General features: G+C 44.4%; 1 protein-coding gene across 2 annotated transcripts in view; it reads left to right on the forward strand.

Annotated features, from left to right (window-relative positions):
• LOC311137272 (spondin-1-like) overlaps positions 1-10,248 on the forward strand; it is a 134,716-nt gene extending 124,468 nt beyond the window's left edge. For both annotated transcript variants that reach the window (XM_084171672.1, XM_084171671.1), the window contains 4 exons: positions 745-912; positions 1,840-2,001; positions 4,391-4,675; positions 8,838-10,248. In XM_084171672.1, the coding sequence (XP_084027798.1) occupies positions 745-912; positions 1,840-2,001; positions 4,391-4,675; positions 8,838-9,007 (785 nt within the window). In that variant the 3' untranslated portion in view covers positions 9,008-10,248. The remainder of the gene's footprint in view (positions 1-744; positions 913-1,839; positions 2,002-4,390; positions 4,676-8,837) is intronic.
• The last annotated feature ends 6,925 nt before the right edge of the window (positions 10,249-17,173 follow it).

A 17,173-nucleotide genomic window follows, 5' to 3' on the forward strand; every position in this document is an offset into this window, starting at 1 on the left:
CTTGAGAATGGTTACATTTCTCCAGGCCCATCCCTCAGCTTTTAACCAAAACAGAGGCGGGGTGTTTCTTTGTTATTGTTTCAACTGCGGATTCTAGCTTTAAAGACTACAATATGATGTTTAGTCTATAATATGATGGCGTGATGATGTATAGTCAAAGTAATCCTATGTTGAAAAGCTACTACCTGTGCGCAATGGATATACCTGTGCATAATGGTCTTATGGGCCAGTATTCTAACAGTTTCCAAAGTAATCTTTTTTACTGTTGCCTAGGTTTTAACTCGGCCCTATTTGTATGTACCTGATCCTTAATGACCATATGTACCTCTGTGATGGATGATTAGTGCCTTTTTGTATAGCCATGTTTAGAATGGTTTCCACACCCACCATGTGTCATGTGCGTAATGGTCATGTGAGGTGAAATGTGTAAATCTTTTTGAATGTGAGCACTCCGTTTGACCTGACAAAGATCGAAACATTGTAAATAAAGGAGGTAATTGGGAGCATATTCAGTGTGCGGGCCTTTCTGTTCTTTTGAAGTATACTTCCTTAGCCCAGCACCTACATTTCTTTTAAGGATGTGCGTATGACCACACACATTTCTAGAGAAAAGCTGCTATATGCCAGCAATGTGTTAATGAAACATGGTTTCTCAAGTAATGTTAATAACAGTAATCACAAGCTGTCATAACAAAGAACCATCCCAGTGTATGAGCGTTTATCTGTCCCTGTCCCTTCCATTAGCCCCCAGTAGCTGTGTGGTGACAGAGTGGGGTGAGTGGGATCCCTGCAGCACCACCTGTGGGCTGGGCATGAAGCGGCGTGAACGCATGGTGAAGATGCCCCCCTCGGACGGTTCCATGTGCAAGGTGGAGGTGGCAGAGGTGGAGAAATGCATGATGCCCGAGTGCCGTGAGTAATGCCCCCCACACCCACTCAACACCTGCCTCATCCCCCAGGTCCCGGGCTGCAGGCCAGAGACACTCCATCTAAAAGCACTGTGACAGGCAGCCTTGTTCAGCCATCTGCCAAGGGGCATCTCTAGTCTTTACCTATCTAGATCCAACAGGTTACGTACACACTGAAATTGACAGAATATCTCATAGGAGAGAATACATGAGACTACACTGAGTGTACAAAACATTAAGGACACCTGCTCTTTCCATGACATACACTGACCAGGTGATTCCAGGTGAAAGCTACAGCATGATCCCTTATTGATGTCACTTGTTAAAACCACTTCAATCAGTGTAGATGAAGGGGAGGAGATCGGTTAAAAAGGATGTTTAAGCTTTGAGACAATTGAGACATAGATTGTGTATGTGTACCATTCAGGGGGTGAATGGGCAAGACAAAAGTTTTAAGTGCCTTTAAACGGGGTATGGTAGTAGGTGCCAGGCGCACCGGTTTGTGTCAAGAACTGCAACGCTGCTGTTTTTTCACGCTCAAAAGTTTCAAGAATGGTCCACCACCCAAAGGACATCCAGTGAAGCATTGGAGTCAACATAGGCCAGCATTCCTGTGGAACGCTTTAGACACCTTGTAGAGTCCTTGTCCCGACGAATTGAGGCTGTTCTGAGGGCAAAAGGTAGGGGGGGGGGGGGGGGGGGACTCAATATTAGGAAGATGTCCTTAATGTTATGTACACTCAATTCACCCAATAAGATCATTTTAAGTCCCACGTATGAAACACAGCAGTTGAAGATGGAGGAAATGAATGTTGTATGTTGAAACTACCGAACAGCTGTTGTTCTGAAAAGCAGGGGACATGACTATGTATTATGTGCAGACTGCAGAATGAGTGACACTGACAGTCCCATGCTTGGTCTATCCCCGCAGACTCTATCCCATGTATGCTGTCTCCGTGGTCCGACTGGAGCGACTGCAGTGTGACATGCGGGAAGGGAGTGCGTACAAGCCAGCGCATGCTCAAGTCTCCGGACTTGGGGGAGTGTACCGAGGATCTGGAACAGGTGGAGCGGTGTATGCAGCCTGAGTGTCGTAAGTGCCACCATCAGATGTTGCCAAACTGTTTACCACTACCATCAACACCAATACAAAGTGTGACCACTAGAAACTAGTGCCCAACTTTACATTCATATGCTTTTTTCAGCACTCTCATAGCCTGGTCCCAGATCTTTCTGTGTTGTATAATTGACTCCTATGGTTTGTTTCGCATAACAATGGCCTGTGTGTTGCCAAAAGGTGTTGAGACTTAGGCTCACAGACAGACATAGTGGAAATCAGACACCAGGCAGATTTCCATCATAGAGGATTTGACATCTTCTGTCTCCTTGTACTTTGACATTTAAAGCTCCATGATTGATATTCTAATCGGGTTCCTTGCAAAGTAATAACAAATGTTCCGCAAAAATACACAATCGTATTATTCCCTGAATGATGCAGTCAAATGTGAAAATGGATTATGGAAAGAATGATTGAAACGAGAAATAGTTTTCTGTTTTTCAGGCAGACTGATATAACATATGAAAATATGACAATTTATTCCTTATCAATAAACATTGCATTTCTTTGTGTTTCTCTGGTTGAAATGAAAACCATACCAGTCCCCCACTGGACAATATACAGTGAGGGAAAAAAGTATTTGATCCCCTGCTGATTTTGTACGTTTGCCCACTGACAAATAAATGATCAGTCTATCATTTTAATGGTAGATTTATTTGAACAGTGAGGGACAGAATAACAACAACAAAATTCCAGAAAAACGCATGTCAAAATTGTTATAAATTGAATTGCATTTTAATGAGGGAAATAAGTATTTGACCCCTCTGCAAAACATGACTTAGTACTTGGTGGCAAAACCCTTGTTGGCAATCACAGAGGTCAGATGTTTCTTGTAGTTGGCCACCAGGTTTAGACACATCTCAGGAGGGATTTTGTCCCACTCCTCTTTGCAGATCTTCTCCAAGTCATTAAGGTTTCGAGGCTGACGTTTGGCAACTCGAACCTTCAGCTTCCTCCACAGATTTTCTATGGGATTAAGGTCTGGAGACTGGCTAGGCCACTACAGGACCTTACTGTGCTTCTTCTTGAGCCACTCCTTTGTTGCCTTGGCCGTGTGTTTTGGGTCATTGTCATGCTGGAATACCCATCCACGACCCGTTTTCAATGCCCTGGCTGAGGGAAGGAGGTTCTCACCCAAGATTTGACGGTACATGGCCCCGTTCATCGTCCCTTTTATGCGGTGAAGTTGTCCTGTCCCAAAGCATAATGTTTCCACCTCCATGTTTGACGGTGGGGATGGTGTTCTTGGGGTCATAGGCAGCATTCCTCCTCCTCCAAACACGGCGAGTTGAGTTGATGCCAAAGAGCTCGATTTTGGTCTCATCTGACCACAACACTTTCACCCAGTTCTCCTCTGAATCATTCAGATGTTCATTGGCAAACTTCAGATGGTCCTGTATATGTGCTTTCTTGAGCAGGGGGACCTTGCGGGCGCTGCAGGATTTCAGTCCTTCACGGCGTAGTGTGTTACCAATTGTTTTCTTGGTGACTATGGTCCCAGCTGCCTTGAGATCATTGACAAGATCCTCCCGTGTAGCTCTGGGCTGATTCCTCACCGTTCTCATGATCATTGCAACTCCACAAGGTGAGATCTTGCATGGAGCCCCAGGCCGAGGGAGATTGACAGTTATTTTGTGTTTCTTCCATTTGCAAATAATCGCACCAATTGTTGTCACCTTCTCACCAAGCTGCTTGCCGATGGTCTTGTAGCCCATTCCAGCCTTGTGTAGGTCTACAATCTTGTCCCTGACATCCTTGGAGAGCTCTTTGGTCTTGGCCAGGGTGGAGAGTTTGGAATCTGATTGATTGATTGCTTCTGTGGACAGGTGTCTTTTATACAGGTAACAAACTGAGATTAGGAGCACTCCCTTTAAGAGTGTGCTCCTAATCTCAGCTCGTTACCTGTATAAAAGACACCTGGGAGCCAGAAATCTTTCTGATTGAGAGGGGGTCCAATACTTATTTCCCTCATTCAAATGCAAATCAATTTATAACATTTTTGACATGCGTTTTTCTGGATTTTTTTGTTGTTATTCTGTCTCTCACTGTTCAAATAAACCTACCATTAAAATTATAGACTGATCATTTCTTTGTCAGTGGGCAAACGTACAAAATCAGCATTGGATCAAATACTTTTTTCCCTCACTGTAAGCCCTCAGTGTCTTTTAGAAAGTGTTGACTTGCAAAAATATAACACAGCTAAGTTTATGTCACTGAAATTGAGGTGTTTTCATCATTGTCAGGTAAGTAAGTAGTTGTCCAATGAGCACGGTAGATGAACATGAATAAAACATTAGCAAGTAACTCTTCACTCAACCTTTCAATATCCCACCCCCCCCCCCAACCCTTTCCCATCTCTCCCCAGCTACGGACTGCATGGTATCAGAGTGGACGGAGTGGTCAGAGTGTAATAAGTCATGCGGTAAAGGCCACACCATCAGGACGCGCATGGTGAAGCTGGAGCCCCAGTTTGGAGGGGAGCCCTGCCCCGAGACGGTCCAGAGGAAGAAGTGTAAGATCAGGAATTGCAAAAGGGGCTCCAGGGCCAGTGAGGAGAGGAAGAGACGGCGCGGGGGAGAGGTGGGCGGCGGGAAAGAGAAGAGAAGGGGCAAACAGCAAGGACGGGACGCAGCAGTGGAGGAACAGCCAGGTCAGTCATCATCATCACCTTTATGCTATATATACTGTATATAAACTCAGCAAAAAAAGAAACGTCCCTTTTTCAGGACCCTGTCTTTCAAAGATAATTAGTAAAAATCCAAATAACTTCACAGATCTTCATTGTAAAGGGTTTAAACACTGTTTCCCATGCTTGTTCAATTAACCATAAACAATTAATGAACATGCACCTGTGGAACGGTCGTTAAGACACTAACAGCTTACAGACAGTAGGCAATTAAGGTCACAGTTAAGAAAACTTAGGACACTAAAGCAGTCTTTCTACTGACTCTGAAAAACACCAAAAGAAAGATGCCCAGGGTCCCTGCTCATCTGTGTGAACGTGCCTTAGGCAGGCTGCAAGAAGGCATGAGGACTGCAGATGTGGCCAGGGCAATAAATTGCAATGTCCGTACTGTGAGATGCCTAAGACAGCGCTACTGGGAGACAGGATGGACACCTGATCGTCCTCGCAGGGCAGACCACGTGTAACAACACCTGCACAGGATCGGTACATCCGAACATCACACCTGCAGGACAGGTACAGGATGGCAACAACAACTGCCCGAGTTACACCAGGAACGCACAATCCCTCCATCAGTGCTCAGACTGTCCGCAATAGGCTGAGAGAGGCTGGACTGAGGGCTTGTAGGCCTGTTGTAAGGCAGGTCCTCACCAGACATCACCGGCAACAACATTGCCTATGGGCACAAACCCACCGTCGCTGGACCAGACAGGACTGGCAAAAAGTGCTCTTCACTGATGAGTCGCAGTTTTGTCTTACCAGGGGTGATGGTCGGATTTGCGTTTATTGTCAAAGGAATGAGCGTTACACCGAGGCCTGTACTCTGGAGCGTGATCAATTTGGAGGTGGAGGGTCCATCATGGTCTGGGGCGGTGTGTCACAGCATCATCGGACTGAGCTTGTTGTCATTGCAGGCATTGCTGCGCGTTACAGGGAAGACATCCTCCTCCTTCATGTGGTACCCTTCCTGCAGGCTCATCCTGACATGACCCTCCAGCATGACAATGCCACCAGCCATACTGCTCGTTCTGTGCGTGATTTCCTGCAAGACAGGAATGTCAGTGTTCTGCCATGTCCATGTAACCGGTGTGAAATGGCTAGCTAGTTAGCGGTGTGCACTAGTAGCGTTTCAATCGGTGACGTCACCCGCTCTGAGACCTTGAAGTAGTTGTTTCCCTTGTTCTGCAAGAGCCGCGGCTTTTGTGGAGCGACGGGTAACGGTGCTTCGAGGGTGACTGTTGTCGATGTGTGCAGAGGGTCCCTGGTTCGAGCCCAGGTAGGGGCGAGGAGAGGGACGGAAGCAACACTGTTACATTGATGCTGTTGACCCGGATCACTGGTTGCTGCGGAAAAGGAGGAGGTCAAAAGGGGGGTGAGTGTAACCGGTGTGAAATGGCTAGCTAGTTAGTGGTGCGCGCTAGTAGCATTTCAATCGGTGACATCACTCGCTCTGAGACCTTGAAGTAGTTGTTTCCCTTGCTCTGCAAGGGCCGCGGCTTTTTTGGAGCGACGGGTAACGGTGCTTTGAGGGTGACTGTTGTCGATGTGTGCAGAGGGTCCCTGGTTCAAGCCCAGGTAGGGGGGAGGAGAGGGACTGAAGCAACACTGTTACATACAGCAAAGAGCCCGGATCTCAATCCCATTGAGCACGTCTGGGACCTGTTGGATCGGAGGGTGAGGGCTAGGGCCATTCCCCCCAGAAATGTCCGGGAACTTGCAGGTGCCTTGGTGGAAGAGTGGGGTAACATCTCACAGCAAGAACTGGCAAATCTGGTGTGGTCTATGAGGAGGAGATGCACTGCAGTACATAATGGTGGCCACACCAGATACTGACTTACTTTTGATTTTGACCCCCCCTTTGTTCAGGGACACATTATTCCATTTCTGTTAGTCACATGTCTGTGGAACTTGTTCAGTTTTTGTCTCAGTTGTTGAATCTTGTTATGTTCATACAAATATTTACACATGTTAAGTTTGCTGAAAATAAATGCAGTTGACAGTGAGAGGACGTTGCTGAGTTTATATACCTTTGTTATCATCATCATCTTCATCAAGACCATCATCATCTTCAACACCACTATTAGTGTCATTGTCATGACCACTTTCAGCCATGTTCCACATTTCGATTAATGTCATTGTCAAGCCATGCTTGATTCATGATTTATACACCACCTTGATGTATCCTTTATATCCCAAATATAAAGGGCAAAACATTTATAGGGCAAGTCACTCACATCATTAATTCCCCATGAGTCCCGCTGAGGTATCGGTTGTACCTCCATTGTACCTCCGCTGAGGTATCGGTTGTACCTCCCCATGAGCCCCCCCCCCCACCCCCCCCACCCCCCCAAAGGCCTGAGAGGATCAACCCTGCCCCATCCTCCCTCCCTCTCTGCCTGGCCAGCCGGGCGCAGAGCGATGGCTGTGTTAGAACGGCTACACTCAATGCTGATCAGCCCTGTCAGGGTGATACAGAGACTGGTCCAGCTCACAGATGGCTGTCCTGATGCTCCAAGCAGGTAGAGGCCGAGTAGTCAGGGTGGGCTTTGGACTGCTGCCTCCCCACAGAAACAGGGACAGGCCTCTTTAACCTGGGGCTAATGAGCTGTAGACAGTGACAAATACCCCCACTGTGGTATATCCTCTAGGGATGCTCGTTCTGCAGTGCCAGGGCTTCAATAAAATATGAACAAAAGCTCCAAAAACACCCACATTTTTTAGAAACGGCAACACTCTCAGTATAGTGATGCAGGTCTTTAGACTTTATCCGCAACATTATATTCCATTTTGTGCGACTCGAGCGGTTTCCTCGATCCATCTGTGATATTTATCTGTCTGGCCTGCACATGTGCACACGGAAAAGTATGGCTTGCGTTGCACAAGATGGAATACAGTATAACGTTGCGGATGAAGTGCGTAATTACACAATTGAATGTGTACAACATCTAAAGACCTGCATCATTATACTGAGAATGCTGCCGTTTCTAAAAGGACATATTTGGGTGTTTTTGGAGCTTTTGTTCACATTTTATCGAAGCTCTGGCTCTGCAGAGCGAGGATAAGGAAGTGTATTGCTGGTTGGGGTAAGTTTCTCAAAACCAAGTGAAATGGACTCTGGACTCTTCTATAACATGCCATTTACATCCAAAAAACATATTTGGTTCAAATATAGTGAACTTCTCCTTTATTGCTGCAATATGTAACTTTTTGGGCGACCTGACCAAATTCATATAGAAATGTGGGTTTATAGATAATTCATTCTCATTGAAAGCAAATCTAAGAAGCAGTAGATATGTTCTATGTGCGCTATTTCTATGCTTCCTGTTCTATATTTTATTTTTTCTACACCAGCTTCAAACAGCTGAAAATACAATATTTTTGGTTATGGAAAATATATTTCACAGCGGTTTAGATGGTACAATGATTCTGTACACCGGGGGTAGGCAACCCTGGTCCTGGAGTGCCGCAGGCACTTCATGTTTTTGATTTAACCCCCTAGACTCTATGTCCGCGCCCCCGTAGAAATCTAATTTATATCATAAAAAAATTCACATAATCTGCCAACTTCTGTCTGTAGCATCCGAACAATTTGGGCTACACACTAATTTGACCCCTCATAAGACTCGTCTGAAGGTCCCCCGGTACCAGTTGGAAATATGAATGGAAGTATATACGGAGACTGTTTAGTGCGAAAAATAAGGGGTTAAATTCAAATGTTTGCTGATCTCTCAGATATAGGACAGACACCTCAGATCAAACTTGGGGGGGACTATCTGTTGTTCCATGTTATTCAGTGCGTTTGTATGGGCTAATAGCAGTATGGCTAAATAAACAATTTCATTAAATCGTTTTTTATCTTCTTTTTTTTCGGGGGGGGGGGGGGGGGGGGGCAGGACCGACTTTGGGAAACCGTGCTGTACACTATATTTGCTAATTTTTTCACATAAACCGAAATTAGGCGAACTATTAGAATTTTAGCAACCAGGAAATGGCGGAGTGATTTCTGCATAGTGCATCTTTAACTGATATGTCATATTCAATTAGAATATTACTAAAAGGGATGGATTTGGCAAACTAAATAAATTAATCTGAAACCCTCCTCTCTTGTGTCATTGACTTGTTCCCACAGGTTGCAAGATGAGGCCCTGGTCCAGTTGGACAGACTGTACCAAGCACTGCGGCGGGGGGATCCAGGAGCGCTTCATGACGGTGAAGAAGAGAGCCAAGAACACCCCGGCACAGGTCACCAGCTGCAAGGACAGGAAGGAGATCCGCGCATGTAAAGTCCATCCCTGCTAGGGGGCGCTGCTGTTTATCTGTGTTTCTCTGTGATATTATACGGTGCACTCTTTGTTAGGGTTGGGGGGAGGAAGGAGAAGCATACTCAGTCAGTGTTGATTTAGCCAAGGTTGGCAGTCATTGTGGTGGAGACTGTCCACCTGTGTGTTGGATGGAGATAAGAGATTCTCCAGAGATGCCATTACTGTAGGCATTTAGTGGATCACTGGGCTGAGGACGAGACCAGCGTCAGTCATTAGTCTTATAGTAGCCTCATCACTCAGCAGGCCTATGTATTACTATGTAACCAACACTATACAGTACACCACAACTATACAATACATCACACACAATACAACACGTTTTTTTACAATGTTATTTTTGTCTTTATACTACCGTTGTATTGGCTTTACTAGCTAGCAGTGATGACACTCTTTCACTCTTGCATGTCTAACATTTCTCAGTCAGAAGACTTCACTTCACTGGTTGTGGCCCTAGACTTAAAACTGTGGCCAGATTATGATGATAACCATGTTTAAAAGGGCACTTGCAAAACTTAGAAAGAGCCGCATCAGTCCAGGCCTCAAGTCTAGGGCATCACAAGGAATTTGCCTTCGGCATTTTTTCCTGCCCAAAATTTCTTTATCTGGGTCACAGCATTCCTTTATCATTAAGGCAGGTCTCCATAGAACACGGCCCTGTTGATTTGGGCATAATAACCCCATTGGTTGAACCACAATACTCCATACAGTTTGTACCATGTAGCTCTGTATACACAGTAAGACTTCAGTGTCTTCAGTGTCGAAAATCAGTGTTGAGTGTATTGAAACGTTATTGAATGAAAATACCAACCAAGTAATTGATAACAAATATTGTATCCTGTGGTTAGTTCGTTAATTTGACAATTATATTCCAAAACAAAGCACAGGTGAACAATCATTCCAGGTTTTTGTATGCCTCAAATAGATTATTATTTTCAAGACAAGAATCTGTTGTGACTTTTTATTCCATTGTAATACATGTAGAGGCTTAAACATAGAGATGCCCCATTGAGAGGGCAGAGATTGTGTGCATCATTCGATATTTTGTTCTTTTTCTTGTGTATTTTGATAAAAATGTCAGCCAAGACTTGCCAAACTCATATTTAGATGTTCTCGCTCTTATTTTTTCTGTCCTCTCTCTTTCTTATTTTGCCTCTACACCATATTACACCATATTTTGGAATAAATCACCTTTACAATAAAAGTACATGTGAGAAATAATTCTGAATGTCTTTTTGCTAATCTCACACTTTCTTTAGACAGAGCATGTACTGTACTTTCAATTTGTCTGCCTTTACTGTAGGCACAGTATGAATCCACTAGGTGAAGACAGTGAAAAGGAAATTGAGAGAGGAAGAAGGACCTTGCAGCTTTTAGTCACATGTCTGAAATGACCTAGTTCAATCATACAGCACTTGTATGTTATTGCAGAAGCCATTGTTTCATATGCTCTCAATGAGATAGTTATTGAGTTTGACAGTGAGGACCCAGCTCCAGGGTTAGAGAGACAAGCTACTTCCCAGCGGCACTGTATCAGTTCAACCAACAGGGGGAGAAAGAGCATTGTTTATTTATAAATGTTCATCTGCCACTGTCAAATCAGCCCTGTGCCTCAGTTACTGCGCAGCCACAGGTTTAACCAGGGCTGTCATAGATTTAAGGGAACCAATAGCAGTTGGACTTTAAAAAACATAATCTCTCATCTTCATCACAAAAGGTTTATTTTTCATTTATATTCAATGTCAAACCATAGAGAGAAATTAACAGTTGCATTCCTTTCTTGAATTTCAAAATGGGAAGAATACACATATTTTTCAATAAGGTAAGCATACAATGTATGTCTATAAATTAGTCTTAGCTGTAATGGCAACTGAGTTGATTGACTGGGTAACATTATAACCAGCCAGTATAGCCATGGTAACAAATACAGAGGCCTACATTGTACACTCATGAAAGATTTACTATGAATTGTGGGAGAGAAACTTTCTGACACAGACATTAAATATCTATGGTGGGGGGGTGAGGCATCCGCCAAGATGAACAGTGATGAATGGCCGAGTACACCAAAAATCTCATTTTATTTGTCACATGTATCGTAAACAACAGGTGTAGACTAACAGTGAAATGCTTACTTGCGGGTCCTTTTCCAACAATGCAGTTAAAGATAAAACATTTGATAAAGAATATAAATAGTGACACAAGGAATAAATACAGGTGAATAACTAATAACAATAAAGAGTAAAAATAACATGGCTATATACAGGGAGTACCAGTACTGAGTCGATGTGCAGGGGTACGAGGTAGTTGAGGTACTGTAGCAATGTACATATAGGTAGGGGTAAAGTGACTATGCAACAGGATAGATAATAGACAGTAGCAGCAGCGTGTGTGTGTGACGTCAGTATGCATGTGTGCGCATGTTATGGGTGTGTGTTGGGGTTTTAGTGTAAGTATGTGTGATTGTGTGGGTAGAGTCCAGTGTGTGTGTCAGTGCAAGAGATTTAGTGCAAATAAAGGGTCAATGCAGGTAGTCCAGATAGCCATTTGATTATCTATTTAGCAGTCTTATGGCTTGGGGGTGGAAGCTGTTCAGGATCCTATTGGTTCCAGACTTGGAACCGCTTGCCGTGCGGTAGCAGAGAAAACAGTCTATGGCTTGGGTGGCTGGACTCTGACAATTTTCTGGGCCTTCCTCTGACACCATCTGCAATAGAGGTCCTGGATGGCAGGGAGCTCAGCCCCAGTGATGTACTAGGCCATACTCACCACCCTCTGTAGCCCCATGCGGTCCGGTGCCTTGCAGTTGCCGTACCAACTGGTGATGCAGCCAGTCAAGATGCTCTCAATGGTGCAGCTGTAGAAATGTTTTGGGATCTGAGGGACCATGACAAATCTTTTCAGCCTCCTGAGGGGGAAGAGGCGCTGTTGTGCCCTCTTCACAACTGTGTGGGTGTGTGTGACCATGTTAATTCCTGGTGATATGGACCAGTGGAGGATGCTGAGGGGAAAACGGCTCATAATAATGTCTGGAATGGATGGAATGGAATGGTATCAAACCCATGAAAACCATGTTTTTGATACCATTCCATTCACTCAATTCCAGCCATTATTATGATCCATTCTGCCATCAGGAGCCTCCACTGATGTGGACACTGAGGAACTTGATGCTCTCGACCCTCTAAACTACAGCCCCATTGATGTGGATGGGGGCGTGCTCGCCCTTTCGTTTCCTGTAGTCCACGATCAGCTCTTTTGTCTTGATAACATTGAGGGAAAGGTTGTTGTCCTGGCACCACACTGCCAGGTCTCTGACCTCCTCCCTATAGGCTGCCTCATCCTACCACCGTCATGTCGAAGGCAAACTTAATGATGGGGTTGGAGTCGTGCATGGCCGCGCAATCGTGGGTGAACAGGGAGTACAGGAGGGGACTAAGCACACATCCCTGAGGGACCCCTGTGTTGATGGTCAGTGTGGAGGATGTGTTGTTGCCTACCCTCACCATCTGGGGACGGCCGTCAGGAAGTCCATGATCCAATTGCAGAGAGAAGTGTTCAGTCTCACGGTCCTGAGCTTGGAGGAGACTATGGTGTTGAATGCTGAGCTGTAGTCAATGAATAGCATTCTTACATAGGTATTCCTTTTTGTCCAGGTGGATGAGGGCAGTGTGGAGTGCAATAGAGATTGCGACATCTGTGGATCTGTTGGGGCGTTATGCAAATTAAGGGGATAGTGTTGATGTGAGCCATAACCAGCTTTTCAAAAAATGTCATGGCTATAGATGTGAGTGCTCCGGGGCGATAGTCATTTAGGCAGATTACCTTGGTGTTCTTGGGCATGGGGACTATGGTGGCCTGCTTCAAACAAGTTGGTATTACAGATCTGGTCAGCGATAGGTTGAAATTGTCAGTGAAGACAATTGGTCAGTGAATGCAGAGTACGTGTCCTGGTATTCTTGTGAATGTTAACCTCTTTAATGGTCTTACTCACATCGGCTACGGAGAGCGAGATCACACAGTCGTCCGGAACAGCTTGTGCTCTCATGCATGGTTCAGTTTTGCCTGCCTCGAAGCGAGCATAGAAGGCATTTAGCTCGTATGGTAGGCTCGCGTCACTGGGCAGTTAGTGATAGTTTGAAAGCCCTGCCCCATCTGTCGCGCATCAGAGCCGGCGTAGTCGGATTCGATCTTAGTACTGTATTGCCTGTTTGATGGCTCGTCGGAGGTCGTAGCTGGATTTCTTATAAGCGTCCAGATTAGTGTCCCACTCCTTGAAAGCGGCAGCTCTAGCCTTTAACTCACTGGGGATGTTGCCTGTAATACATGGCTTCTGGTTGGGTTATGTACATACGTACGGTCACTGTGGGGACTTCGTCATTGATGCACTTATTAATGAAGCCGGTGACTGATTTGGTGAACTCTTCAATGTTATCGGATGAATCCCAGAACATATTCCAGTCTGTGCTAGCGAAACAGTCCTGTAGCTTAGGATCCACTTCATCGGACCAGTTCTGTATTGGGCACGTCACTGGTACTTCCTGTTTGAGTTTTTGCTTGTAAGCAGGAAGCAGGAGGATAGAGTTATGGTCTGAATTGCGAGAGGGAGGGCAAGGGAGGGCCTTGTATGCGTTTCTGTGTGTGGAGTAAAGGTGATCTAGAGTTGCACAGGTGACATGCTGGTAAAAATTAGGTAAAACAGATTTCAGTTTCCCTACATTAAAATCACCAGCCACGAGAAACGCCATCTCTGAATGTGAATTTTCTTGTTTGCTTATGGTCCTATACAGCTTGTTGAGTACGGTCTTAAGGCCAGCATCGGTTTGTGGTGGTAAATAGACAGCTATTAAAAATATAGATGAAAACTCTCTTGGTAAATAGTATGGTCTGCAGATTATAATGAGGTATTCTAACTCAGGCGAGCAAAAACTTGAGACTTCCTTAACATTAGAGACCGAGCACCAGCTGCTGTTAACAAAGAGACACACCCCTCCTCCCTTGTTCTTAACCGAGTCTGCCGTCTGGTCTTGACGATGCATAGAAAAACCAGCGAGCTGTATATTATCCATGTCTCCGTTCAACCACGACTCTGAGAAACATAGGATATTACAGTTTTTCAGGTCCCGTTGATAGGATAGTCTCGAACAGAGCTCATCCAGTTTGTTCTCCAGTGACATTCGCAAAAATAGAACAGAGGGCAATGGCAGTCTATTTGCTCGCCGATGTAGTCTCGTCAGGATGCTGCCTCGCTTGTCTCTCTTTTGCCGCCACTTCCTCTTTCAAGTCCCGGGGATTAGGGCCTGGTCTGGAGTAAGCAGAATGTTCAGAGCTGCCGACTCGTTAAAGTAGAAATGTTCATCCAAATCGGGGTTAGTGATCACTGTTCTGATTTCCAGAAGCTGTCTTCGGTCATAGGAAATGATGGCAGAGACATTATGAACAAAAAAGTTAAGCTCAGCGCAAAAAACACCAAATAGCATAATTGGTCAGAAGCCCATAAGAAGGCTGCTATCCACTGCAGCGCCTTCTTCAGAGCTCCAGTGGAGGAGTGGGGCGGTGGTGTTTCAACTGCTCTTTGTCACTTGATCTTTTTCTGCCTCTCTTCCTCTGTGTGACAGGCAAATGCCATGAAGGTGTACCGGGTGAGGCTTAATCTTCGTGTCAGATCTAATCTTTAAAGTTTTTGTGCTGGAGCTATTAATCTGGGATCCGGATAACTGAAAATATCACCAGGGCCATTTTCTACTGACACCCCATTATGATTTAATCTTTATTGCTACAGTATTTGCCTAGGCAAAGGGTGGCTATTTGAAGAATCTCACATATAAAATATATTTTGACTTGTTTAACACTTTTTTGGTTACTACATGATTCCATATGTGTTATTTCATAGTTTTGATGCAGTGGCGATTTTAGCATGTAAACCTTGGCGGGGCAAACTCCCCCCAATTTTTTTTAATGCATGCCAGCAAAGCCACTACACAACACAACACTAAACAAGTTATGGACTACATAAAGCTGTCCCAACAGCAGAGCTTTCTTTTCAGCACCATGGAGTGAAGCCTTACCACCACTACACCTGGCTATCAGCGGAGCCTTGTCTGGCAGCGAAACAGTTCATTCAGCCTCATTTACTGCCTTTTTAAAAAACATAGCTGATATGGCTGACTTGCTTAAACAAATGTGGTTTCTACTGACAATTTAAATGTAAAAACTATGGCATAAGGGAATGACGAGCGGATAAGAGGCAATCCGTAATTTTGATTAAGACATTAATGAGCGAGCTAGGATGGACGTAGTTAATATAACTATTTGCTCAGCAGTTTTGAAATGTACAACGACAGAATTCAGAACATGGGTCATTCTTACAGTGTTCTCCCTGCACACCAAGTCAGAACCGTATGATAAATGAAGGGGGCATATAAGCAGACAATGAAAGCGCTTACAATATTTGATTATTACATTTCTCTAAAACAGGCTATAGGCTACATGTGCACCAGCAAGTCAGAACAGTAGGCTAAGTTGTGAGGGGGAAAGGGACCAAAATTATTAGGGTGAGGCACATGGGCTACTAACAGCTTACTACACAACATACTGTACACTTAGTATTATTTTCTTAGCTACAGTATACATATATCCCTGGCATATTACATGATATATGCAGCAGCATACAATACATTTTTGGACTCACTTTGTGGTGCTGTGTTCACTTGAACAGGAAGGTGGCGCGGCGGTCATTCTTATGGGCTCTAGAAAGAGGCCCGAAATTTCAACTTGGAATTCAGAGTTGGATGACCTTTCAAAATTATTTTCCGTATTTTCCCAGTCCGAGCTAGTTTTATCCGAGTTCCCAGTTGTCTTGAACTCACTGAAGTCTGAGATTTAGTCCCGTGTAGCTCAGTTGGTAGAGCATGGCGCTTGCAACGCCAGGGTTGTGGGTTCGATTCCCACGGGGGATCAGTATGAAAAAATGTATGCACTCACTAACTGTAAGTCGCTCTGGATAAGAGCGTCTACTAAATGACTAAAATGTAAAATGTACATTTCCCAGATCTGAGTTTCCAGTTGTTTTCAACGTGGCAGAAGTCATGCTGGATTGACAGCATTGCCAATGTATTAAAACTTTTCTTGTCCATGCCGTTACCCCGTTTTTCGTGATATCCAATTGGTAGTTACGATCTTGTTTCATCGCTGCAATTCCCCTACGGACTCGGCGAAGGTCGCGAGCCAATCCGTACTGCTTCTTGACACTGGTGTGTTGCGGGTACTATTTAATGAAGCTGCCAGTTGAGGACCTGTGAGGCGTGTTTCTCAAACTACACACTAATGTATTTGTCCTCTTGCTCAGTTATGCACCGGGGCCTCCCACTCCTCTATCTATTCTGGTTAGAGCCAGTTTGCGTTGTTCTGTGAAGGGAGTAGTACACAGCGTTGTACGAGATCTTCAGTTTCTTGGCAATTTCTCACATGGAATAGCCTTCATTTCTCAGAACAAGAATAGACTGACGAGTTTCAGAAGAAAGTTATTTGTTTCTGGCCATTTTGATCCTGTAATCGAACCCACAATTGCTGATGCTCCAGATACTCAACTAGTCTCAAGAAGGCCAGTTTTATTGCTTCTTTAATCAGAACAACAGTTTTCAGCTGTGCTAACATAATTGCAAAAGGGTTTTCTAATGATCAATTAGCCTTTTAAAATGATACACTTTGTGCCATTGGAACACAGGACTGATGGTTGCTGATAATGGGCCTCTGTACGCCTATATAGATATTCCATTAAAAATCAGCAGTTTCCAGCTACAATAGCCATTTACAACATTAACAATGTCTACACTGGATTTCTGATCAATTAGATGTTATTTGAATGGACAAAAAAATTGCTTTTCTTTCGAAAAGTGTATATATATATTTTTTTGCCCCACCAGCCCTGAATGACGCGTCACCACTGGTTGATATGCTTCAGTTTGCTGCCATATGACTGGTAAGCTAAGAGAAATGCCTGTTTTTGACAATGATTTGAGTATTCGCGGTTAAAAATAATTTTACGCAATTCTGTTGAATAATGTCTGATGGTAATCATTTCTTGAATTTGCAAATTAATCAGCATTCATAGTTTAATAAACAGAATAGGAAAGAGAAAAACATTGTGGTT

This window comes from Coregonus lavaretus (genome assembly GCF_964263955.1).
Source record: "Coregonus lavaretus genome assembly, chromosome: 11".
NCBI classification, from domain to species: Eukaryota; Metazoa; Chordata; class Actinopteri; order Salmoniformes; family Salmonidae; genus Coregonus; species Coregonus lavaretus.